Genomic DNA, 24,194 nt, shown 5'->3' on the forward strand with positions numbered 1-24,194 from the left:
AGAGCAGCTGAAGTCTACATCCTGAGCTTTACTGTAGATGGTGTACTAGCCCCTTATTTATGGACTTTCTGGTGGTCTGTGCCTGGCCCGTCCGAGGTAAAGGTTCTAGGCCCACAGGACATCCTTCTAATCCGAAGTGTGATGATGGCTTCACCTGAAACTGGTCATTCTCGGAGGAATCCCTTCAGGCAGCCCGGTCAGGTTAACTGTCATCATCAGAGAAGCATGTCTTATCACCTTGTGTTGGGTCCCAGCTGGTGGAAACAGGACTGTACTAACATTTGTGGCGCTGGCTTGCTGGTTGGCTAGAAAGCCCTCTGAGAATTGGCAGCACCAGCGGGCTGAGCTTTTCAGCAACCGGGGCTGCCATCACTGTAATGGCGGCTTCCAGTGGGAGAGAACATCCCAATTTCCTACTCTGGGCCAAACGTCCTGGCCATTCCTTGGTTGAGGACATGCACAGGGGCTGGGGTTGCTTTTCTGCTGGCTTCTTTTGCTGAATAACCAGCTCTCACCCCCACTCTGTCCCCAGGGGGATTGAGGGAACGAATGCCTATTAGCAGATTAATGGCATTCTTCTAGTAGATTCTAGAACGAAGACATCTTTTTGGCAAGAATCTGAAAGCCTTTACAGAAAGCATCAATGCCTTTATAGGTAATAGAACAATACGTCTTACAGATGAGTCACTTTGGGGTCAAAACAAGACCCACGGGACTTAGAAACTTATTAGAGCCATCAGATGAGCACAGGCTGGCCCTCTCCGAAGTACCTTCTACAGACCCAATCCACCGGACTGGGTGGACGGATGCAGGACACAGCAACAGGCGTTGGTCCACGACGGGCAGAAGCTGTAAGAAGCATGGAGAACATGGTGCCCGTGTCTTGACCGGCCCGGAGGACCACTTCCAGTGTCTGACTGGGCATGGGCACAGACAACAGAAACTCCAGGACAGTAAGTGGCCTGGTTTGCTGGTGTCTAAACTCCACCTGCAGGGTCAGCCCCTCCCCTGGCTCTGGGCTCAGAGGCCAAGGACCCAGGTAAGATAAGATACATTACTAACTTAATAGTGCCTGGCATAAAAGGCCTCAATAAATGACAACTTTTTTTTTTTTTTTTTTTGGGTTAAGATCTTATCCATTTGAGAGAGAGAGAGAGACAGAGCACAAGCAGGGGGCAGAGGCAGAGGGAGACGGAGAAGCAGGCTCCCCACTGAGCCAGGAACCTGATGTGGGGCTTGATCCCAGGACCGTAAGATTATGACCTGAGGCGAAGGCAGGCGCTTAACTAACTAAGCCACCCAGATGCCCCTTAACTGTTTCTTGTAATGATACAAGCTTCCATATATTCCTAAGAATAATCTACACAAACTAAAATCTCCAGACAATGGGCCTTTTAACCTTTCAACTAGGGGGATTCTGAAATAAAGATAGAAAAATAAGGCTCCCGTATATCCACTTCAAAAAAGACAGAAAACACTATGTTTTATTCAGGAAGCATTTTACTGTTGCTCCAAGTTTAGGAATTTTCACCGACAGAAAATCAGCACTTTCAGAAAACCTCCCGCATGGCCCTGCTCAGCTTCTGAATCTTGGTTTTTGCAGACATATCAGCGTATTTCTCTCCAATACGGACAATCATTCCACCCATGATTGATGGATCAGTCTAGAACACAGGTTGGAAACATGAAAAAGCACTGACATTTCATTGATCAAACAGAAAGATGAAAAGTGCTTTTGAAAGGTCTACATGCTGCATAAATCAGGGTGTTACAATTACATCTAGAGAAAAGCAGAAGTCAAATTGTGCCTGGAATCTGCAATCATTTAAGTGGAAAATATAAAATTTCTAGTACAAGCAACTGAGTATATCATCAGATTTATTTTTCTCTTTCCATAGCCATTAAACTGTCAGACAACCTGAGGAGACATACCAGACATAATCAGAAACCTACCTTAACTTCCAATTTTAAGACTTGGCCTTTACTCAGGAAGCTCTTGAGGACCGTTTTTAATTCAGTAAGAGTGGCTTCATCTAAAGGCTAGAAAGGGACAAAACCACTCTTTAAATTTAAATAAAGCACAACAGAAACTTTCCACAGTAAAAGGCCGAAAATCTCACTGGCACATACCCACAAGACAGGCCTGGTGAATCCCCGTGTGGAGCGGCCGGGGAGCCATCGGGGAGTGGCCGGAGCCCTGTGAGCACAGCTCCCTCCCCGTCTCTGCTGCCCGGAACTAGCAACTAGCAGTGCTAGGAACTAGCAGTGCTGCTCAGACCCAGGCACAGGGGAAAACCCGGACGTGAACGATGCCTGAGGACACAGCCTCTTCTCTGTGCAGCTATTTCCCCAGATGGAAAGCTGCAGTTTAACCTGGTCCTAGAACCCCAAAGCCCCAGTTAGCAGGAGCTCTAGAGGCACACCCCTACCTTCTTGGAGCCTCGGGGAGGGCCAGGGAAGGTGGGGGGCAGCTCTGGCCTCTCCTCTGACAGAGCGAACACCAGCAGTTCAGCCCCTCCTGAACCCACTCTAGCTCCTGGTGAGATGTGGGCGAGTCAGGCTGAAGGAGAGGCCTCTCACCTGTCACAAATCTGAGCTCCCCACCCCGACATCTGGGAGTCCAAAAACTAGCAGAAAAGTCTTCTCTCTTTGCACAGATCTAACAATGTCTCTTGTGAGGGGTGGTGCTGTAACAATCTATCAGTGTTTTGTTTTTTAAGATTTATTTATTTAAGAGAGGGAAGGAGAGAGCGTGCATGCGTGGGGGGGGGGTGGGGAGAGGAAGAGGGACAAGCAGACTCCCCACTGAGCTAGAACCTGAAGCAGGGGCTTGGACAAGCCTGAGATCATGACCTGAGCTGAAATCAGGAGTCGGACGCTTAACTGACTGAGGCCCACAGGTGCCCCAAGTCGATCGGTGTTTCATCAAAACATTATTCACTGAGCTTCCAAGGTGGGAGAACTTCGAAGTATGTGCACACCTTCCACTGAGACGCATACTAGGTGCCGGGCATTTTACACCCACCATCTCCTGGAATCTAGAGGATTCAGGGCAGCGAGAAGCTCTTGATTATTAATCAAGAAGTGATTTTTTTCCTTTTGTTTTCAAACACTGGAAACCTATTTACTCAATAAGTTTTAGCTTCAAAAGCTTCAAAAGCATTATCAACAGTTGGTTCTAAGAAACTTTACAACAATATGCACCTTTAAAGAAATCACGTCCTTATATCTCTGAGTGACCTGCACCAGGGCTTAGCCACGGGGACGGTGTGACCACCTGACGGGTGAAGCCTCGCCCGGGCTCCCGCTGGGGAGAGCTGCTGCGGTCCCAGTGCGCCGGGGTGAAGGCCGGAGCTGTGCTGATTCTCGGCCAGTTATGTGCTTCCGTGGCACCAACTACGGAGCTACAAGTGTGCAAATGTTACTACGTGCTAAAATGTCTCTTTTTTGCGCTCTTTTGGAGAGTCAGAGTATCTTGTAAACACCAGAAATACCAGACAAGGTCAGGTGTTGTGTATTCCAAGCCAATCTACCATCCTCTGCTGATAATTAAGCCCCACAGGTTGCTTTCCTGTAGCAAGTGAACTGCAGTAGGAAGGAAACAGGTATTTAAGACATCAACAAAATTAATTCTGGGGACGCAGTGTAGCTTACGGAACATGTACTTCTGCAAGAGAGGCCCATGTTCAAATCCTGATTGCATGCATAGTCACCTTGGGCAAGCCGCTTAATTTCCTGTGTTTCCTCATCTATAAAATAAGGATAATTCTACCTCACATGGAACTCTGCTATTAAAATAATAAGTTATAAAGTACCAAGCATACAGAAGATTTCAAAAAAATGTTGCCATTATGGCCCATTTCAGCAACACAACGAGATCAAAGGGCCTATGTGCTCAACGCTCCCATTCACCACCACAGAAAATTAGACACCCCAGTTTCAAGAGTCTACTTAAGATATTTACAAAATATCTCCAACTAGTAAAGGAAAATAACCACTACTTCCCAATACATTTTTAACCAGTCTGGTCCTTCTGAGTGGTCACTGGTTAGGGAGGCACGAAGAAGATATACACTGGCCCTTCCAGAGCAGAACTGTACAAGAACTGAAGTCAACCTCCTAAGTGACAAGTCACCTTTACCAATTTCTGGATTTCAGCCCGTTTTTTCCTGTTCATTATGCAAAATGTGACTCATGACATGTCAAAGCAAATCTAGCGGCACCAGGCTGCCACTTACAGATGCGGTGGTCACTGTGCATGGTACTTCCCCACGGTGGACGCTCATCATGGTCGAAAAGGCAGAAATGACTCCAGGGGTGTTGTCCAAGCGACCGTTCTCCGCAAGCAAATCTGGGAAAGGGAAGGTTGTCTCTGTAAGATGAACCTCACTCGAAACAGATCATTCATGAGATATTATATTCACCTCAAAAACAAGCTTAGATTTGTAGTCTTAAAATACCATATTCGACGTCCTTCAAGAATGTGAATTAAGAGGATGCAACTCGTTATTTAAAAAGTATACTCAGTGTTGAAAAGAACCAGCACTGACTCACATCTAAATTAGTAGCGTGGGTATGGGGGGGAGGGTCTCACAGATCTGCAACGGCTGCCTTCTTCACAGCTTGCCACGTTGACTCTCTTACTTCTGGTTGGAGTCTAACCTCAAATTGACATAGATCCATATTCAAAGATGACGACATGAACGCACTTTCTTTGGAGCTCATACTCTGGTTGACCAAGGGACTTTAAAAAACAAGCCAAATGCACCAATGAATGCAAATGTCTTCAAGGACAGAGTCACAACCACTGGCTCCAAGCCATTTTCTTGGTATGGTTCCCGCTGGTCTTCTCCATAAGTTAAAAGTACTGACTGCAATTACTTTCTTACATCTTAATATGCTTTGGACAGTGCTCCTCAAGCTTTAACGCACAATTAATTCACATGGGGAGCTAGTTAAGGCGCAGATTCTCATTCAGCAGGATGGCTAAGTCCTGAGATTTTCCACTTCCAAAAGGCAGGCAATGCTAACGGCTCCCGGTCCATGGACCCCATTTCTGGTAGCAAGATGTTCAGGGGCTTCAGTGGGAAAGATCTAATACTTACTGATCAGGTTGGATGTGAGAGGAGAGAATCTCTCTTTTGTGCTCATGTCATTTAGGCTTTTCACTTTCACGGAACGCTTGATGTAGGGATTCATAATGGAAGCAGCCATTTTGGGTTCCTTCAAGATTTGCTGAAAGTACCAAAAAATATTACAGCATTAATGATTCTAGCTGTCACAGCATACTTTATTATGAATCACGTATTTCATTAATGAAGTGAGCACTCAAGCACATATGAAGAAAAGTTTACAGTCAAGTAATTTTCTTTGCCTTTGAGAATACCATACCTTGATTTTGCCCAGGATATAATGGTATTTCTTGAAAAAAATTTAAAAACACTTTATATAAAGTTTCTTAAATTTGTGTTTGCTTTTCAAGAGAGATAAAAGAAACTAAGCAGCCAAAAGAGTCAATGACTGCCTATGCTAATGTTATTTAATGCAGGTAGGACTCTAGATTTTCACATACTATGAGGAGGCCAGTGATGCCAATACCTCACGTGCAGACCTAGAAAGGAGGTCTGATGGCAAAGGAGGCCTCCTTGTCATGCACTTTCCGGGGGCCTCTCGGTCTCAGACTGATTCTGACTCCGTCCAGCCTTTTATAGAGCCCGTGAGACCTCTGGTGTTTCCAGAGAAGCCTCAGTCCGGCTGGGAGGGAAAGCGGACAAATAGTGGGAGTGCAGCTACCAGAGACTCACCTCCCCCACCGCCCCTGCGCCATGCATCTCCATTTTGTTAATTCATAAATGTCTGTTTTCAGTGACCCAGGGTAGCTTCTGGCACCTTGCTCCTCTCAGTATCAGGCCAGAGTTCAATGAACTAATGGCCTGTTTCCATTTGGACACCTTCCAGTTAAATACCTCCAGTAGCCCCTTCTCCCAGGCTCCTGGCTGGAATTCTGGTTCTAACCTAGGCTGCTTGTCAGGCTAAAACAATTTGAGTGACTCCACAGAAACAATATTTCCCCCTAAAAACTGCTGAGTTACACAAATGAAAGAGCATTCTGGTGTTAGGGGAATGCAGTCCTTCATGTTTCTCATCTTTTTCTGCTGCATCACCCAGCGGGCAGCTCACGGCATCTGCGTAGCACCACCCTTTCCTGCCAGTACTGAAACACTAATGTTTTACAGCGTCTTAAGGTAACTGCCTCCTTTCTATGTCTCTGCACCTTAACTGGTTTCCAGGTTTTAGTCAAATCCCATTCTAATGACCACAGCCCAGGTCAGGCTCATGAACGTGACCACCACCGTTCAGGTTTAAGATGGGCGTAAACGGCAAGCAGTGGGCAGTCATTCCCGCCTCCAACAATTCCCATGTGTGATCCTGCCTGCTCTTGCTACCCTCCTCCCAAGCGTCTCCAACAGTAAGGCTGCTGGCTCTGGGTGGACCGTAATCACACCAACTAAGGCCGCAAGCACTACCTGTGGACATAACTGGACAAAAAAGGAACAGAGAGCTAAATCGTTGTCTGCCAAGGACAAAAGTTCCGATAAAAAGCTTAAAATGAAAAATGTACAAAATATGTTAAGTATTATCCTACATGACTAGCCTGTGAGGGTTTTTTCTCCCAAACAGTAAGATAAAAAAAAAAAAATCTTTAAAAATAAGCAGATTAAGAATATAAGAACTTCTTAAAACATAAAACCAAAAAAGAGCAAAAATTTTTCTGGAGAGAGTATATATTAGACTCTTCTTCTTTCATCTAGAACTTACTGTCGGGGGTGGCAACTACAAAGCGAAAAGAGAAGGGGAAGCGACAAAATGGGCAGAACTTGTTACCTAGAAAACGGAGTTCAAATCACAGCAGAGATTCTCCTCTTTAATTTAAAGAGTAGACTTCTGTTAATTCAACTAATTACTCCTTTTATTTAAAAAAAAAAAACGTAAAAATAAACTTTCCCCTGTAAGCTTCATGATCTTTGTCAGTTCTCTATTATCATTACGGAGCCCATACACCTTTCCTAATTTTGCTGCTCGGCAAGCTCTGGTCATTTTCCTCTCACATTTTGGGAATAAAATGAAAATTGAAACTGAGGAAAGGCTTCATAAAGAAAATAAATTCCTGGTAAAGAAGGTTATAATACACTTTCTAAAGACTATTTTGGAAATACCTGAAATACAAAGACAGATTTTCAAAGGGGACTTCTATTTCTTCTCTTAGCCCCAAATCTTGGTTCCTAATAACAATATCCTTGATATGCTCTACCTGTATCTATTATACAATAGGTTCAGAATAGTAAGACCCACTACTCTCACTACCAACATGGTTACAGAAAACCCGTTCCCCCTCCCCTTTTTGGGGTACTCCATTGTCTTTTAGGATATACCTCATTAGGGATACATGGTCAGATAATTAAAGCAAAAAACACACGATGGAAACTTAGTAAGTAATGAACAGAAACGCTACTTACTGCTACTCTCAATAATTCTTTCTCTACTTGTTCCAGTTTATTCTGTTTTGATGCAGCCGAATAAAGAGCAGTGGCATAGCGACCTTCAATACCATATACCTGAACAGGTGGCTTTAAAAGGATGGGGTAGGGGAGGAAGAGTAAAAGAAAACCAGTTAAGACAGCATCATATTACCAAGAGGAGCATTAAATATGTATATTAAAAAATGACATCACTTAAAGCACAAAACAGTTTAAACAGGTCATCAAGGAGCTATTCTGAAGGGCAATTCTCAAACAAATCAGGGCTGTCTCCTTGGCCGGGTCACTCAATCTTTGAGCTTCTGTATTTTTCATCTTAAAACAAGGTGCTGAGGAAACACGGTGTCCTTTTCAGCTCTAACTATAGAAATCAGTTACGTTAATTCTGAGATGAGCTTATGCTTCCTTGGAACTCAGTAACTGGTCACTTCCAAGTACTGGAGATTTTAAACACTGATAGAAGCCCGTTTTGCACATTAGAGCCAAGAAAACAGGTATTTATCAAGCATACACCAGGGTATTTTTATATATTTCATAATAACATTATAAATTCCCCCTACAGTGCCTCCTCACCCATGCTCAGTTTCACAGAGCTCTTTAGCAACTTACTGAGTGCCTCAAGCTTGAACGATTTCTCACAAGACACTGTAGCCTTTTCCCCACACACCATCATCAATATATGACTACATATGCCTGGCAGTGCGATATGGTTGTAGTGGGAAAGCTCAGGCCTTGAATGAGAAAGATCTAGTTCCAGTCCAGCTCTAAGACCAAGCTGAGTAACCTTAGGCAGGTTTTCCCAGAGTCCATTCCCTTTTTTGTAAACGGGAAGACTGGTTACTTTCCATCACTGTAATGGGGTTTTAAGAAATTTCTCACAAAGGTAATGCACAGGCCTGTCACACACCAGGCATTCAACTTATTCCATTCTCTACCCCCATGCACACGTCACATTTTGGAAACCATTAATTCATGCAGAAAGGTTTAGGTAGTACTTATACAAAAATCTATGCCCTAATTGTACTGCTGTTTGACTTACACACTTTCATCTATTTTACAGTTAATTACAAATACAAAAGTTGACATACCCGCACGAGCTTGGAAAACGGCCTGACCACGGTTGTACTAAAGCATCGCACCTTCAAAACAATAAAAACATTTTAAATTATTAGTTTCTGAGCATCATCACGTAGGTTACATGAGCTGCTCTTTATTACCCAGAAGTCAATTTCCCCACTGAAGAATCACCCCGAGTTGCCTGGGAAATCTGCTTTCCCACCAAGTCCTTCATTTGCTAGGAACAAGGAAAGGCTAGGGCATCCAGGTAAGAGAGAGAACACAAATCTGGCTGAAATGCAGGTTTCAAAAAAACACAAGATTTTTGGTGTTTATGTTACCACCCATGAGCAAGGATTTTAATAAAAAATGGGACGACTGCAATCACGATGTGCACGAGATGTCACTTTCTTAGACTCCAAATGCTATAGGAAAATAAAGATTAACTGCAGCACTCTGAGAAATGTATTTTGTCTACCAAGGAACACAGCTGGGACCCACTGTTTAAAAAATCTGCAAAAGCCCGGGTCACCTGTAAATAATTTCAGTTCTGTTGTGTATTATACTAACTGGCGGTGGGGATGAAAAGACTTATCGCTTACAGGCAAGTTACCTAAGCTGCAAGGTGTCACGATATGCAAAGCATGGTGCTGATACCTAGTTTATATATAAAGAGAACGAATTTTCTTTCCAACTTCATCTTCTGCGTGACTGTGGGTTCGAATCTCAGCTCTACCTACCCCTTCCTGGCTGAGCTGCCAAGGACGAGTCATTTAAACCTTTCCGTCTCATTTTCTTTATAAAAAAGTGAAATGGGCTTTGCAAATAATCCTTCGCATTATTGGTGACCCCTGACCGGTTTAACCACCACCACCACCACCACCACCACAGAAGTTAAGTGACTTAGGGGTGGGCCGTGTCCTTTCTTTGCGGCCCCCCCTCCATTGCTCCTCAAGCTGCCTGCTTCCCGAGGCTGTACTCGGGGGTCGCCAAGGTCAGGCACGCGTCACCCTGCACCACCTGCCCCGCGAGCTTCCACAGAAGGGAGGAAGGGCCGCCTGAGCTCCTGTGTGTTGCCCCCACTTGCAGGGCCCCACAACGCTGAATGGCGGCTACGCTTCCCCAGCTGTGGCCTCACCCCGTGGCCCTTAACGACCTGGTACGTTTCACCCTAGGAGGGATCGTCTCGCTAGTTTTCAGGACGTCCGTTCTCTCACCTGCCGGGACAAGCCAGACACTGCTGGGACAGCCATCTTGTCCAGGAGGCTGTAGGTCAAACCCGAATTAGAGGGAGAGACGCAAGGGCGCACGCGTGCGTCAGCGTAGCCGCTCGGCCTGCTGGGAAATGTAGGCGTAGGTCTTCAGGCCGCATGCGCAGAGGACGCAGTCAGGCTGGGATTTGTGGTCTTTAGAAGTAGGTTGGACCCAATGAGCTAGGGGGCTCCGACAGCCCCGTAAGATAAAATGCTTGCGTTACTAAGTGATCCTTAGTGTAGGACGGATTTAGTGTCCCTAGTTTTTAAATTGCCATTTAGATACATAGGTGGCATGTGATCAATTTCACATTCATAGCTAGCTTTATTAGCATCTTTTTACCCCTTCTTCCTACCGCTCCAAAGGGTGTATCAAGGACAGTTCCTCCCGCTGCAGAAAAAGAAACGAACCTTCCCGCGGCCGGTGCGGATTCTTCTTGTCCAGTGCCTGGGCCCTGACTGCTCCTCTACCTCCACACCCTTATCTCCACATCTCACCACTGACTCGTTGATTTGTGAGGGCGTGTGAGCTTCTGGTGACTAAATTCTTCATTCTGGGTAGGGCGGAGTGATTATCCGAGATTATCTTGGGGTTTGAGCAAATGCGACGTTGAAACTGGAAACCCAACAGTAGCCTTGGTCAGTTTCTGTGCATTCGTAAAAATAGCCGATTTTCAACGTATTTCACCCTAAATGGAGCTTCCTTTTATTTTTCCCTTCTGTATAGAAGAGAACTGGCGAGTAGAGCACGGACCGGAGTTCCCTGTTGAAATAAAGGGGTCCTGTGGGCAATTAAAAAGTTTTTTCCTGTTCAGATATATTATAGGAACACAGATTAATTCATTAACTTACCCTTTTAGAGTGCAGTTTTCTCATCACTACGAAACACTTGTAAAAATGCAGGAAAGTACAAGGAGTGTAGTTGCTGTCTCTTCGATCACTCAGGGGCAGCTGTTGTCACTATTTGGGTGTGTTATCTCCCAGCATTTTTCCAGTATTATACGGAGTATTGCAATTGCAATAGTGACGGCCTTATAGATTATTGGGAAAATAAAGAAGTTAGATGTATGTAAAGTATTTAGAACAAAATGCCTGACAGAGTAGCACTCAATGTTAGTTTTTTTTCCCTGAATTTTTAAAACATATATATATATATATACATATATATGCATTTATTACATATATGGCTTGCAATTCCTATATAGTTTAGTTTCTTGCCTTTTTCCTTAATACAAGAAAAAAAAGGATACTAAATTATATATGGTTTGTGAATACATGCTTACAATATAAGAATATTTCTAAGTTACATCATTTCCATAAGCATATTATGCACAGAATAACCCATCAAGTGGATATTCTGTATCTTAGTTATTCAATGATTTTTGAACATAATTCAGATTATTTTCAGGTGTTTTTTTTTTTTTTCCATTTTAAATAATACTACATCTCCTGAGCATCTTAAATGCAAACTTTTTTTTTTTCATACTTAGAATAACATCCAAATAAATTTCCAGAAGCAGCACAACTTGGTGAGAGGGTAGGAACCCTTTATAAGTTCTTCACCAGGCTGCTTTTACCATACTTTCTGCTTTTCAAAAATCTTAAACTATTTACACTTTTACTAGCAGAGCATGAAAAACCACGTTTCACTTCACTATGCAAACTCTTTTCAGATGCTATTAGCTTAATGGAAAGTATATTCATTATGCAATGAATGTAAATTTTATTGGGTACCTATTATATGCAGGCAGCTCTTCTATGCCTTGAAGATACAGCGGGGTACAGAACAAAGTGCTTGCCTTCAGAGACCTTATATTCTATGTGAAATCAAACCCCCAAACCCATGTTTCCTAATATGGGGTGTTATTAGATGTGATGCAAATCAAAAGTTCTGGGGCCAGACATACCTGGAAAATTCTAGACTCTCTATTGTATTGATCATTATAAGTGAACTGTAAGGTTGCATAACACCAGGGAGATGCCCTCCACTTTCTTAATATTTACTCCCAATGCTCTCCAGCCCCTTGGATGTGACCATCAATCAGAGTAGTTTGTGATTATCTGAATTTTAGAGTTATTTAATGATTAATTTATTTAATGTGATTACTTGAGTTTTAGGGCTCATTTAGACCACATAGATGGTTTCATTTTCATGTTGAGTGTCAGGACAACTCTAAGATTAGGTAGTCTGGTACTCCCCCACTTTGTAGGTGTGGAAATTTCTCAGATCCTTTTCAGGCAGCTCATGGAGGAAATGACAGTCCTGGGTCTCAGGATGTACTTCTGAGCATAGGAGTCTGATGCCGGTGTATACTGCTTACATCTTGGTGATTTGGAGTATGGGAGAGACACAGCAGAAGCCCTGAAGCCTGATGTCTTTGCATTTCAACCTCCCTTCCACCTGCTCTTGGATTGGTGGGTGTTTGCTGAACTCTCACCACAGGCAAAACACTGTAGTGACAGGCCAGGGTCCCAGATGCCAACCCTCGTGGACAAACAGCCAGCAGTTTCCCTGCTGTGTGACTGCCATAATTTCTGCTCTGCAAGAATAGGGAATTTGGAAAGGAAAAAAAAAATGTTATTCTGTAGAAGAAGGGAAAAGACTTAGCATGCTGCTTTTATAGTACCTTCTCTCTGGATAACCTTGAATTGTTTAAAAGTTGTGAAAACAAAACCTAAACGTCAAATCTCAACTTTTAAATTTTACGCTGAGTTTCAATTCAAAACAAATATTTTTCCCAGACGTATTTCCTCTGCAAAGGCACCATATGCTGGCATGGAAAACAGAGGCCTGGGGTCATGAGACCCTTAACTGCATGTTTCAACAAATGAAGTGACTTTCCCCTTGACCCAGAAACTCAGAAATCTGAATGAAGGTTAATGTTCAAAATGTTTACTACACTCACTGTTTAAAAAATATTTCAAGCTTTTATTCGAATTTTAGTTAGTTAAAATCTAGTGTAATATTAGTTTTAGGACTAGAATCCAGTGGTTCATCAGTTACGTACAACACCCAGTGCTGATTACATCATGTGCCCTCCTTAATGGCCATCCCCCAGCTACCCCATCCCCCCCCCAGCAACCCCCAGTTTGTTTCCTGGAGTTAAGAGTCTCCTATGGTTTGCCTCCCTCCCTCTCTCTCTTTTTATTTTCTCCTATGTTCCTCTATTTTGTTTCACTTTAAAACAGGAAAGGAAAAAAAAAAGGAAACATGTCTTAGCATTAAAGAAAGGTTTTAAAAGTAGAACATTGTGCAACCATTACAATGAGATTTTCAAAAAATATTTCACGACATGGAAAATATTTAAGGACACCGAGGAAGAAAATTACAAACTATATTTTGTATTTTTCTTTAATGAGAATGTGTCATTACCATAATCAGAAAAAATAAAAAAGAGCTGCATGATCTTGTCACTTTCTTATGTGCCCCATAAAGGAGAGGGACACTGTCCTAACTTATAGTAACACTCAACTTCTGACATGAAGGGGAATGGCTTGAAGTAGATACATTCTGTAAAGGACCAGCCTCCAAGGTGAACCAGAGCACTTTCAAGGTTTCTTTCCTTGCTTTAGCATTGACTCCTCCAGCCTCGGGCCATTTTCTTTAGCTTTGCCAAATGCCTACTGAGGCTGGTATCTTTAGAGCAAAGCATGGTAATATGATTTTCCCCTACACATTTTGTGACACTGAAAGGACTTGGGAAATATTTGCATTATTTGTGTATTTCTTTATATTGGACTGAATTCTGCATCAATTCTCTCTCTTTTTGGGGGCGGGGAGGTTCTGTTCTCCAGTGAATTTATTTTGAAAACTGTGCATGTCGCTTTTTTGAATCTTTGGAGAAAACTGTGTTGGGGGTTTGCAGCATTGAACGCAGGATCTGGGGGCGACAGAGGGAGGACCGGCTCTGGGTCAACTCTCCCCCCAAGCTGGGCACCTGCCTCCTCCTTCCCCTTCTCTTCCAGGCCTGTGGGTCACACCACCTTGAAGCAGTCAAGGTCATGGCTCTGGCTTAGTTTCCTTTGGGTTTCTGAAGAACCATCCTGACACTGGGGGGAGCCATCTCCTCACGTTGCAGACGTAGCCTCTGGCTTCAGAAACAGTTTCTTTCTAGAGCTTTCCTTGCTCAGACCTCAGTGTTGGTGCTCACCCAGCGAGCAAGAATCAGGTCTGACCCGCAAAATGGTCCCCGGGAGATGCTCTCCCGCCGGCCGCGTGTGTTTTGGGCTCAGACAAGTACCGTTCTCCTTCCCATTGCCCGGCCTCAGTGTGGAAGCCAGTCTCAGAAGCCACAGCAGCTCGCCCCTCTCATGTCCCTTCAGCTCCTCCCTGGGCCTCCTCAGCCCTCAGGCTTCCTGCAGCAACCATCAGCTCTCACGACCTACTGGTCAACAAGAAAGCATTGAACACCATTTACCTAAAAAAAGAAAAAAAAAAAGAGTATATGTATTTTTGGTGCAAATAAAAACGTGTGAACAGTAGAGGCTCTGTTGGAGTTTGGCGGGAAACAGGAAATTATATGGTAAAAAAAAAGGGGGGGGAAATTACCCATTTTTTTTCCCCCTCTTTGCACAATTATTTGGCTGTAGTAAAAGCGAAAGTAAAAGTTTAGGGCAAGGAATGCATGCCCACTGGAGGGGACGTGCTGGCGGAACAGGGACCGGGGTGTGTGGTGCGGGGGGATTCTGAACAGCCCAGGGGAGAGCTGTGATCTTTCTGGATCCCAAAGTGGGATGTACTGCGCAAGGGAGTGTCCATCAAACTCGGGGCCAGAGCGGTCATTTGTTGTTTTTCTCAGCGAGAAAGCACCCAGAGAGGAATGCTTGCTTTGAGGTTCCTGGTAAGTTAGGCTGGGCCTCTCGGGTCATGTAGTTCAGAGCAAAGGAGATGCAGAAGAACCCCAGTAGGCCAGTGGCCTCAGCCAGTCCCACGGGGCTGGGAACTGCGCAGGGGAGGTGATTTGAGTATAAAGGAAGCTTTTTCTACCCCTGGGTTTAAATGCAGCCACAGTTTCGGCAGCGAATGAATTAGTGCGACCTTGCAGATGGCCCCTTGAGCCAGATGTGGTAAGGGATCCTGAAGATTTTCATTTTGCTAACTGAGTACCTCTCTAGGGGGAGACAGGAGTGGTGATATAGCTTGGTGGATTTTGATCCTGTGCATAGGATTGCTGGATAAAAGGTCTACCTATTTGAGTTTTTAGGCAATACAGGAGTTATGAGGGGGCTGGTCTTTGGAGACTAATACCAAATCTGCAGGAAAGCTGAGTAATTCAGACCCTCTCTATTGTGCTCTATTGTGCTTAAAATGGGATAGAGAACCATCCCTTCATCCATTCATTCATTCATTCATTCACTCAAGTATTAATCCATTTAACAACCATTCACTGTGCTCTAGATCATGACAGATGCTGCAGGAATGAGAGCAACCAAGACGGATTCTGCCTTCAGGGGTGTGTCGTCAATTCCCTTTGCATCAGTTCCTAACTTTTATTTTTATTATTTTAATTTTTAAAATTTTTTAAGGTTTTATTTATTTATATGACCGAAGTCACAAGTAGGCAGAGAGGCAGGCAGAGAGAGAGAGAGAGGCAGGCTCCCTGCTGCACACAGAGTGTGATGTGGGGCTCGATCCCAGGACCCTGAGATCATGGCCCAAGCCAGAGGCAGAGACTTTAGCCCACTGAGCCACCCAGGCACCCCAGTTCCTAACTTTTAGAAATCACCTTTCCTTTGTTATAGTCCAGAAGAAACTGGTACAGGTGTTTGTTTAAAAATCAAAAGCACGAGGGGCACCTGGGTGGCTCAGTAGATTAAGCCGCTGCCTTCGGCTCAGGTCATGATCTCAGTGTCCTGGGATCGAGCCCCGCATCGGGCCCTCTGCTTAGCAGGGAGCCTGCTTCCTCCTCTGTCTCTGCCTGCCTCTCTGCCTACTTGTGATCTCTCTCTCTGTCAAATAAAATAAATAAAATCTTAAAAAAAATCAAAATCACGAAATTGCACCTAATTTTATAAACTCTGGGCTTTCTTTAATCTTTGAGTCTTTAAATTTATAGGAGTTTCTTCTATATCTGAGCCCCAAAGAGATAGCAAGCTCCTCCTGTCATATCTTGGCAACTAATTGAAGCAATGAAAGGGAAAGAAATGATAAAAATAAATCATTCCAGTTGGCAGAGTATCGCTGTGTGGCTCTCCAAGTGGTTGTTCATCAGAGATGAAGTTGGTGCCATCTTGGACGCGCTGAAACACATTGGTCCCCTTGTGACGATATAATAGTACCTGCTTTTTCCTCTTGTCATCTGTGACAATGCTGTGCACACTGAAATCAACAGAGTTTACATAATCCAGGTCTGCTGATGTTCTTGAGGCATGGAAATTTTCCTTATTTGTGTTTTAACTCCAAAAGTTTCCCGAGAACATTCTAGAAGTAGGCTTTTGGGGGCAGTAGCCATCAATCCTGGCTACTGATTGAAATCAACTGTGAAACTTAGAAAAATACAGATGTCCACTGAAGATGTGAATTAGAATCGACATGTACATTTCATTTTTAGTTAATTACTGAGTTTGAACATTCAATGACTGGATGGGGTTGAAATAAATCATAGCATATCTATGATGGAATACTATGCTGCCATCTAAAATTATGCTGAAAAAGAATTTCCTGAGTTGAGGAAATATTCTTAATGCATTGTTAAGTTAAAGAAAGCAGGCTCAGAGAGTACTGGGTTATAATAGGATGATATTTTTGTTAAGCACTCCTGTGTTTATATGCATCACACAGAAGACCAGAAGGAACTACACGAATGTGTTGAGGATGGTAATTTCTGAGTGGTGATTTTTATTTGTCTTTCCTTTTGCTTTTTTGTGTTTTCTAAGTTTTTAGCATCGGTCATATGTTGCTTTTACCCTGAAAAAAATTCTCTCAATAAATGTTAATGGTTTCCTCTTCAGGAACAACATGATAAAGAGGAACAAAGAAACTTGATACACGTGGTTGCTTCATCTGTCCATGCATGCATCTATCTATCATCCATCATCCATCTCTCATCCATCCATCATCCATCCATCCATCCCTCCATCATCCATCCATCATCCTTCCATCCATTCATTCATTCATTATCCATCTATTCATTCATCCAGTATCCATTCATCCACCTATTTATTTTTCCATGATTTTTACTGAGTCATAAATTTTTTTCATTAGTTTTCTTTTTTCTAAAAAAATTTTATTTATTTATTTGACAGAGAGAAAGAGCACAAGCAAGGAGAGCAGCAGGCAGAGGGAGAGAGAGAAGCAAGCTCTCTGTTGAGCAGGGAGCCCGATGTGGGGCTCGATCCCAGGACCCTGGACTCATGACCTGAGCTGAAGGCAGATGCTTAACCAACTGAGCCACCCAGGCACCCTGTCTTTTTTTCTCTATTATTAAGACAAAGATGCCTTAAGCATCTGCCGTGTGCTTGGCACTGTTAGTAGGCACTTGGGCTGCAGACCCAAATCTAGTGCTATGGCTCTCACTTACCCTCCAGCATGCCTTGATTGGAGAAGTGTCTGTTCATATCTTCTGCCCATTTTTTGATGTGTTTGCCTGTTTCATGTGTGTTGAGTTTGAGGAGTTCATTATAGATCCCGGATATCAACCTTTTGTCTGTACTGTCATTTGCAAATATCTTCTCCCATTCCGTGGGTTGCCTCTTTGTTTTCTTGACTGTTTCCTTTGCTGTGCAGAAGCTTTTGATTTTGATGAAGTCCCAAAAGTTTATTTTTGCTTTTGTTTCCTTTGCCTTTGGAGCCATATCTTGAAAGAAGTTTCTGTGGCTGATATTGAAGAGATTACTGCCTATGTTCTCCTCTAGGAGTCTGATGGATTCCTGTCTCACGTTGAGGTCTTTTATCCATTTTGAGTTTATCTTTGTGTATGGTGTAAGAGAATGGTCGAGTTTCATTCTTCTACATATAGCTGTCCCAAGAGGCTGTGAGGAGCTCCTTCAAATGCAGAGTTATTCCCTCAAGCCTTCATGGGGAGCAGTTCTAGGTGGGGCCTGGCAATTTCCTATTTTAAACAAGTGCACCCCACATGGTTCTGACACAGACAATCCCATACCAGCCTTTGAGAACCTGTGAGGAGTGGGCACTTGGGCTTAAGCAGTTTAAAGTCTACAGCTGATGAGCAATGTCAAAATGCAAAAATCTCGTTTGTTGGTTCCATCATGGAATTTGACTTAAGTTCCTCCAGGATCCATAACCTCACTGTTTCATTTTAGAGTGCAACAGTTTAAGTGGGTTGACAATTGAAATGTGCCCAATCAGGTTGCCAGCCTCCTTGAAAGACATTAGATATGGCAAACACCTTCCTTCCTTAAGGACAGTCAGCAACAGCCCAAGAAGTAGTAATATTCCTAATAGTGGCCACCGTTTCTTAAGTGGTGCATGCCAGCCATATCTCCAAGCACCGTAGACTCATTTACTCAAAACCCTGTGGGTTACCTATAGATATGATCACCCCTGTTTGACAGAAGAGGAAACTGAAGTCTAGCGAGGTTAATGAACACACGCAAGCTTATACGGCCAGTCATCTTCCAAGAGTCCATGGGCTCAACTGTGATATTGTCCAGCCCCCAACTCTCCAGGTGGCCACTAAGCAGCCTCCTGATGTGACTCCACCTCCAGGGCTCCAGAATATTGACCACCTAGGCAGCTTTGGATAGGTGGCCCCAGCTGAGTGTTTCCTGGTGTGAAATTATTATTTAACTTCAACCTTCTAAAACTGTGCCCTTCATGGTTGCAGCTAGTACAAAGTTAAAAAACACTTGATAAAATGCATAAAACACAGCCAGCAGCATATTTCCAAATCACGTTGTAAGCCAGGCAGCATTCACTTGAAACACATCCTTGGGGGCAAAGTAGTTACGAGAACTTCCATGGAGTCAGTACACAGGGGTATCCATTGAGCCAGGACAAGCTGGGAACTGGGGGAGACCTGGGCCCTGTGGAAAGAGCCTGGGGAGGGCATCAACAAATGCAGAGAAGTTTACTACAGTTTTTTCTCAGGAGCCAACCTGAGATTGAAAGAAGACCTGTCTTGTACCCTACCTCCAGACATTTTTCCACTCTTTTTGTTAATAGTACCATGTGCATTATCATCATTTCCATTTTTTATTTTATTGAGATATAGTTCACATACCATATATTTGTATACCCTTTAAAAATGTACATTTCAGTGGTTGTTATCTGCAGGAGGTTGTGCTACTACTACCACTGTCTAATTCAAGAACATTTCGTCTGGCCAACAAGAAATGCCATGTCCATTAGCAGTTACTCTCCATTCTCTCCTCCCCCAAGCCACCAGCAAACTGTGGTGATTTTTAATGGCTAGATCTTCTCTCTTTGAATAGATTACAAGAGACCATGGAACTCCTCACTCTTGGCACACAACAGGTGCTTAGTAAATGTTTTTCCTCGGTGATAAAGCTCTCAAATGCTCTACTCTTTTTCTGACTGGTATGATAATTTTGAAATTCTATTAAAGGACCACAAGAAGGAAACATACAGCTGAGTTTTACTTTTTTCCCGTTCCTCTCAGCCCCCCGCACTTCGGAAGGTCTAAACTCAGAGGTCTCATGTCAACAGGATAAATATTTTATTGGTCTTATTTTTCATTCAGTTTGATTTAGGAAAAGACAAGGTCATCTTGGGTCTTACATTGTAACACGGATATCGGCAGGTCAGTGGTGTTTCATGTTTCTCCTGCTCCTAAAAATACAGTGAGGAAATTCACAGCCTGGACTGTGGGAAAAGGAGAAGAAATGCTGAAACTCTGAAATGCCTGGGTCTGAATTGGTTGTTTACAGAGTGAAAAGCAGGTCACACATAGGCTGAGACGCTACTTCCGTCATGCCTGGGAATCTACAAACTCAATTCTCTCTCATTGGCAGAACATGAAAGCTAAAGATTATCCCCTAATCCTGTGGCATTTTTAAATCCATGGAATGGGCTTTGCTGCTCAAAAATTTTCACTTAAAGTCACACACTCTCTGGAGATACAATTATTTTGTTTACCCCTGCGTTATCTATGGAAAAAGGTGTTGGAATGAATGTCTACAACAGTTACTGTGGATGAAAATGGTTTTGTCACTGTCCAGGAGTGACCACCCTCCCTCCATCCCAAATTTCCACTTCTTTTTAAATTCAAGCCGTGGCAGCTCCTGTGATAGCTTTTCCTTGAAAAATAAGAGCATAACATTAATGCATTGCCAAAAAGTAGAGAAAACCTGGATGTCCATCGATGGATGAACAGTTAAAATGTGGCCTATCTATACAACGGAATATTATTCAGCCATAAGAAGGATGAATTTATACAGGCTACCATGTGGGTAGATATTGATAATAGAATGAAAGAAATGATCAAAACCAGACACAAAAGGCTACAGATTGTATGATTCCATTTATATGAAATGTCCGCATAAAGGCAAATTGACAGAGACAGAAAGTACAGTGGTGATCGCCAAGAGCTGGGGACGGGTGGGGAGTGACTGCTAACGGTCACAGGATTTCTTTTATCAGGTGATGAAAATGTTCTGGACTTAGACAGTGGTGAGGTTTGTATGACTTTGTGAATATGTGAAAAACTGCTAAATTGTCTATTTTAAAAGGGTGAATTTTATGGTATATAGGTTATTTCTCATTAGAACACGTGAAAAGAAAGTATTTGCTGCAAAACCACCCAAGGGCTTAAAAATAAGAGTAAGAAGGGAGTATCTGACCTTATTTTGTTGGTGCCTGAGATGACTTAGAAGCTCTGTCCGAGAGGCACCTGCTAGAGTAAGACCATTCCTCTCTTCACCACTGCAACTCTTGCTTGGATCATGGAACTAAAGAATTTTGACAGCTGGGCAGGGCTTAGAGATTCGAATCTGTTCTCCCATTTGTCTGGTGAGGGAACTAGTCATAGGCAGTAGAAACGACAGGTTCAGAGTTGCCATATTAGTGGCTGAACTAGACCTAAAACCTTGCTTCCTTTCCACTTGATGTATATTACAGCTGTTTTCCTCCTCTATTCAAATACGATTGTACATTCTACAGACCTTAATCTTCTTGAAACACAGATCTTAGGTTACCTCCCTGCTGAAAAATAAAAACCTTCAATGGCTCCCCACTGCCCTCGGTCTCCTGTTTGCCACTTGGTTCCCATGGCTCCTTGGATGGACAGTCTTTGCTGCTCCAAAACACAATGTGCTTTTCAATATCACACCTTTGTTCAATATCACGTTTTGTTACTAAACTTTGTATATTTTTATGTCTTCCCGCCTCAGTGAAATCCCAAATTTCTTGAAGACTCTGATCATGTTTTGTGCATCTTTGACCTCTGAGAACAGGGCACAATGCTGTTCCTTGAACTTGGTAGGGTTCAGGAAATATTTGTAGATCAATTGATTCCAAATTCAAGACTACAGTGTGTCTTTGCCTGGATAAATCCAAAGCGTATCTTAGAGGAGGTCTGGCGACAGGTGACTCTTTCATGCCACATCTCTTTTGTTGGAGAATGAAGACTGCATTTAATTTTTGGAATTAATTTGGACAAAAAGATTCTAGAAAACTAGATTCTAGTTTCAAAAAGGCAAAACACATGGACTTTAAAAAGAAAAAAAAGAAACCAATGTTATTTTTGAAATAACATTTTTTTGGTGTTACAGAAGTAATTTGTGTTCCTTGTAGAACATTTAAGAAAATTCTGAGAAAGTTCCAGGAGTATAAAGAAGAAAATAAAAAGTGTCCATAATTGTAGCCCCTAGGAACTATCTATTGATAATCTTTATTTTGTATAGCCATTTTTCTCTGTATGCCACAGATACCTCCTTTACAAAAACGAGATCCCATTCTGTATGCAGTTTTGTAACTTGCTTTTAAATTAAATGAGAAATAAAAAAATGTAATAGTTCTGCATAGTGGGAAGAATTTTGTTGCTGTCAACTCAAATGATTCATTCTGATGACATGGAGAAAAAAACAACTCAGTATTTGTTTTGCTTCTTTGCTTTTCTTGGTGCAGGAAAGAGTAACACAGAGGAAGAGCAGTTCCGAGAACTAAGAAGTGAGTACCTTTCTAGCTACTTTCTCCCTAAGGGACGTGGAGCCATGTCCCCTCTCTGGGTCTCTGACTTCTCACCAGTTCTGTGAAGGAACTGTATCTTTGAAGGTCCTTTTCTAGCTCTTGACTTCTGTGAGCTTTATGATGCCCCCACCCTGTCTGGTCTTTGACCTGTGGTACTTCAGAGCCTTCTAAGTGCTTAGAAGACAGGGAATATGACTGTTTTCCCCCTGGTTTATGCCAGCACGGTTCCTGGCAAAGAACTGTCCCTCAATAAATATTTATTAATGAATGAATGAATGAGACTGCCATGAATACGATCCTTTGTCATGAACATCGTTAGAACACATGGTTTGCTTTTGGAAGCACCAAATAGGAATTCTATATTTAGGTTCTTGGAATTGGGATAATAACATAACTAAGTAATACCACACGCTGATTGATTAATGGGAAGTATTTGCCTATCTTCAGGATTCCATTTGGCTCTCCCTGTGGCCCCAGTAAGGAAGATGTTACCAGTTCCATTCTGCAGGTAAATGAGGATGGCCAAGTTCTACTGCTGACCTCCTAATTCCGGGGCCCTGGTTCTTTCTGCCACACTGCGCTGTCTGTCTTTTCCCTCTGAACGGAAAGTTACTGTACATTCGGGTGAACTTAAGGCAGAAATTCTCAAGATTTAGCGTCCCTAAGAACTGCTGAGGGCTTAGCAATCCACATTGAAATAATCACTTGGGGTGATGTTGGTGAAGGTGGTCTGAAGAGTACACTTTGAGGCGCACTAGCTTAAAATATTTCAGATTCAGTGTTTTGTCAAGCAGAGGAGGTGGCCATGAGAAGACCATTAGGATCTTCATCAAGCATCGGTTTGCCCAAGTTTTGATTTCCAAGGAGACCGGGGAATAACGATATAATAGTTGATGTTCCTTATGGGTTTACTGTGCCAGGAGCTTTTCTAAGTGCTTTACATACATTATCTTCTATTAATTCTCTGAAGAGCCCTGTGGGGTATGCCCTGTTACTACCTCCATTGTACAAGGAAACTGAGGCTCAGGCAAGTACAGCTGGCTTATCTTTAATCAGGTGAATTTCACAATGGGATTAACTACTCAAGTCCTAGTATTGCCAGTTTAAGGAAACCTAACTCTTAATTATTTTTATGACAGCTGGGGGAAGCTGGTGAGTGTCATTGGCTGATAGGGAGAGTAATTCATATTTTGGCTTACACATTCATGTCTTTTCCCTTACGTGGATCGCTCTTGACAGTCGTGAAACTGGAAAACAAAACAGAACAATGAAACGGATGATAGTCATGCCGTGGCCCCTTCTTCCCCTGGGAGACCTAGAACCAGCACCTGCTATATACCGGACCTAACGCTACTTCTACCTCAAAACTGAACTGTTCCTTTGGAGCTATTTGAATGCTAACTACTGACCAGATATTTGACCATGTTAAGGAATTATTGTTTCTTTCTGTTTTTTGTTGTTGTTTGTTGTTTCTTCTCTCTCTCTCTCTCTCTCTCTCTCTCTTTTTTTTTTTTTTTTGGTATGATACTGATATTGTGATAATGTTAACAGTATTTCAATTTTGGAGCTTTGTCCTAAAATATGCACACATGAAATATGAAAAAGGTTTTGGATTTGCTTCACAATAGTTCAGTTTGGGGGGGCGATAGATGAAACCAGATTGGTTTTAGGACGATAATTGTTGAAGCTGGTTATGAACATAGAAGGGTTTATTATATGATTGCCTTCGGTTTTGCATGTTTAAACATTTTCCTAATAAAGAGTAAAAAGTAATTACCTGTCTTACGTCCCTTTCACTCGGCAAGTCGACTTAATAAGTTTAGCTGAAGCACTCGAGGTTAATAATGGATTAATATGTAGTTGCTGCAAGAGAACATTTACATTTTTAACAAGGATCGGTGATGTCTTAATCGAAGAAGCGAATGTTTTGGAAATTTCAAGCATTACCCCCGTCTGATGGGAGAAGTATTTTGTATCAGCTCAAACTTTCTCCTTCCCCAGCTTACCTGTGTGTAGAATTTGCCTTGATCCCTGACTTCGGAGACACTTTTGGTAATCATTATCTTTTCTTTTTTGTTGTTGTTAAGATTTTTTTTTTAAATTTATTTGACAGAGAGAGAGAGAAAGAGAGAGAGTGAACAGGCACACAAGCAGGGGGAGCAGCAGAGGGAGAGGGAGAAGCAGGTTCCCCACAGAGCAGGGAGACCAATTCAGGGCTTGATCCCAGGATCCCGGGAT

General features: G+C 42.8%; 1 protein-coding gene and 1 long non-coding RNA gene across 4 annotated transcripts; one reads left to right on the forward strand and one right to left on the reverse strand.

Moving 5' to 3' along the window:
- Positions 1 to 1,482: 1,482 nt before the first annotated feature.
- Positions 1,483 to 9,929, reverse strand: ATP5PO (ATP synthase peripheral stalk subunit OSCP). The gene is made up of 7 exons (XM_059164656.1): positions 9,812 to 9,929; positions 8,627 to 8,677; positions 7,518 to 7,628; positions 5,106 to 5,235; positions 4,239 to 4,351; positions 1,954 to 2,040; positions 1,483 to 1,664 (listed from the first exon to the last, which is right to left on the reverse strand). Exons 1-7 carry the CDS (start codon positions 9,845 to 9,847, stop codon positions 1,551 to 1,553), a joined length of 642 nt encoding a protein of 213 aa, XP_059020639.1. The 5' UTR covers positions 9,848 to 9,929; the 3' UTR covers positions 1,483 to 1,550.
- Positions 9,930 to 10,035: 106 nt separating this feature from the next.
- Positions 10,036 to 23,729, forward strand: LOC131825335 (uncharacterized). Of its 3 annotated transcripts, none has more exons than XR_009351208.1 (4): positions 10,036 to 10,405; positions 21,894 to 21,935; positions 22,404 to 22,464; positions 23,196 to 23,729. It is a non-coding gene; the product is annotated as an uncharacterized LOC131825335 (long non-coding RNA). The 3 variants fall into 3 exon arrangements; XR_009351207.1 differs by having other exon boundaries at positions 10,036 to 10,383; XR_009351209.1 differs by lacking the exon at positions 10,036 to 10,405 and adding an exon at positions 14,192 to 14,688.
- Positions 23,730 to 24,194: the final 465 nt, after the last annotated feature.

Source organism: Mustela lutreola, chromosome 2 (assembly GCF_030435805.1).
Source record: "Mustela lutreola isolate mMusLut2 chromosome 2, mMusLut2.pri, whole genome shotgun sequence".
Taxonomy (NCBI): Eukaryota; Metazoa; Chordata; class Mammalia; order Carnivora; family Mustelidae; genus Mustela; species Mustela lutreola.

Bases quoted from the DNA above. Each gene is read 5' to 3' on its own strand.
- ATP5PO (XM_059164656.1), bottom strand. From the start codon at position 9,847: ATGGCTGTCCCAGCAGTGTCTGGCTTGTCCCGGCAG. The intron at 8,678-9,811 runs GTGAGAGAACGG...ATTGTTTTGAAG, and splicing joins TGTCTGGCTTGTCCCGGCAG to GTGCGATGCTTTAGTACAAC. The intron at 5,236-7,517 runs GTAAGTAGCGTT...TGGTACTTTCAG, and splicing joins AAGAATTATTGAGAGTAGCA to CAAATCTTGAAGGAACCCAA.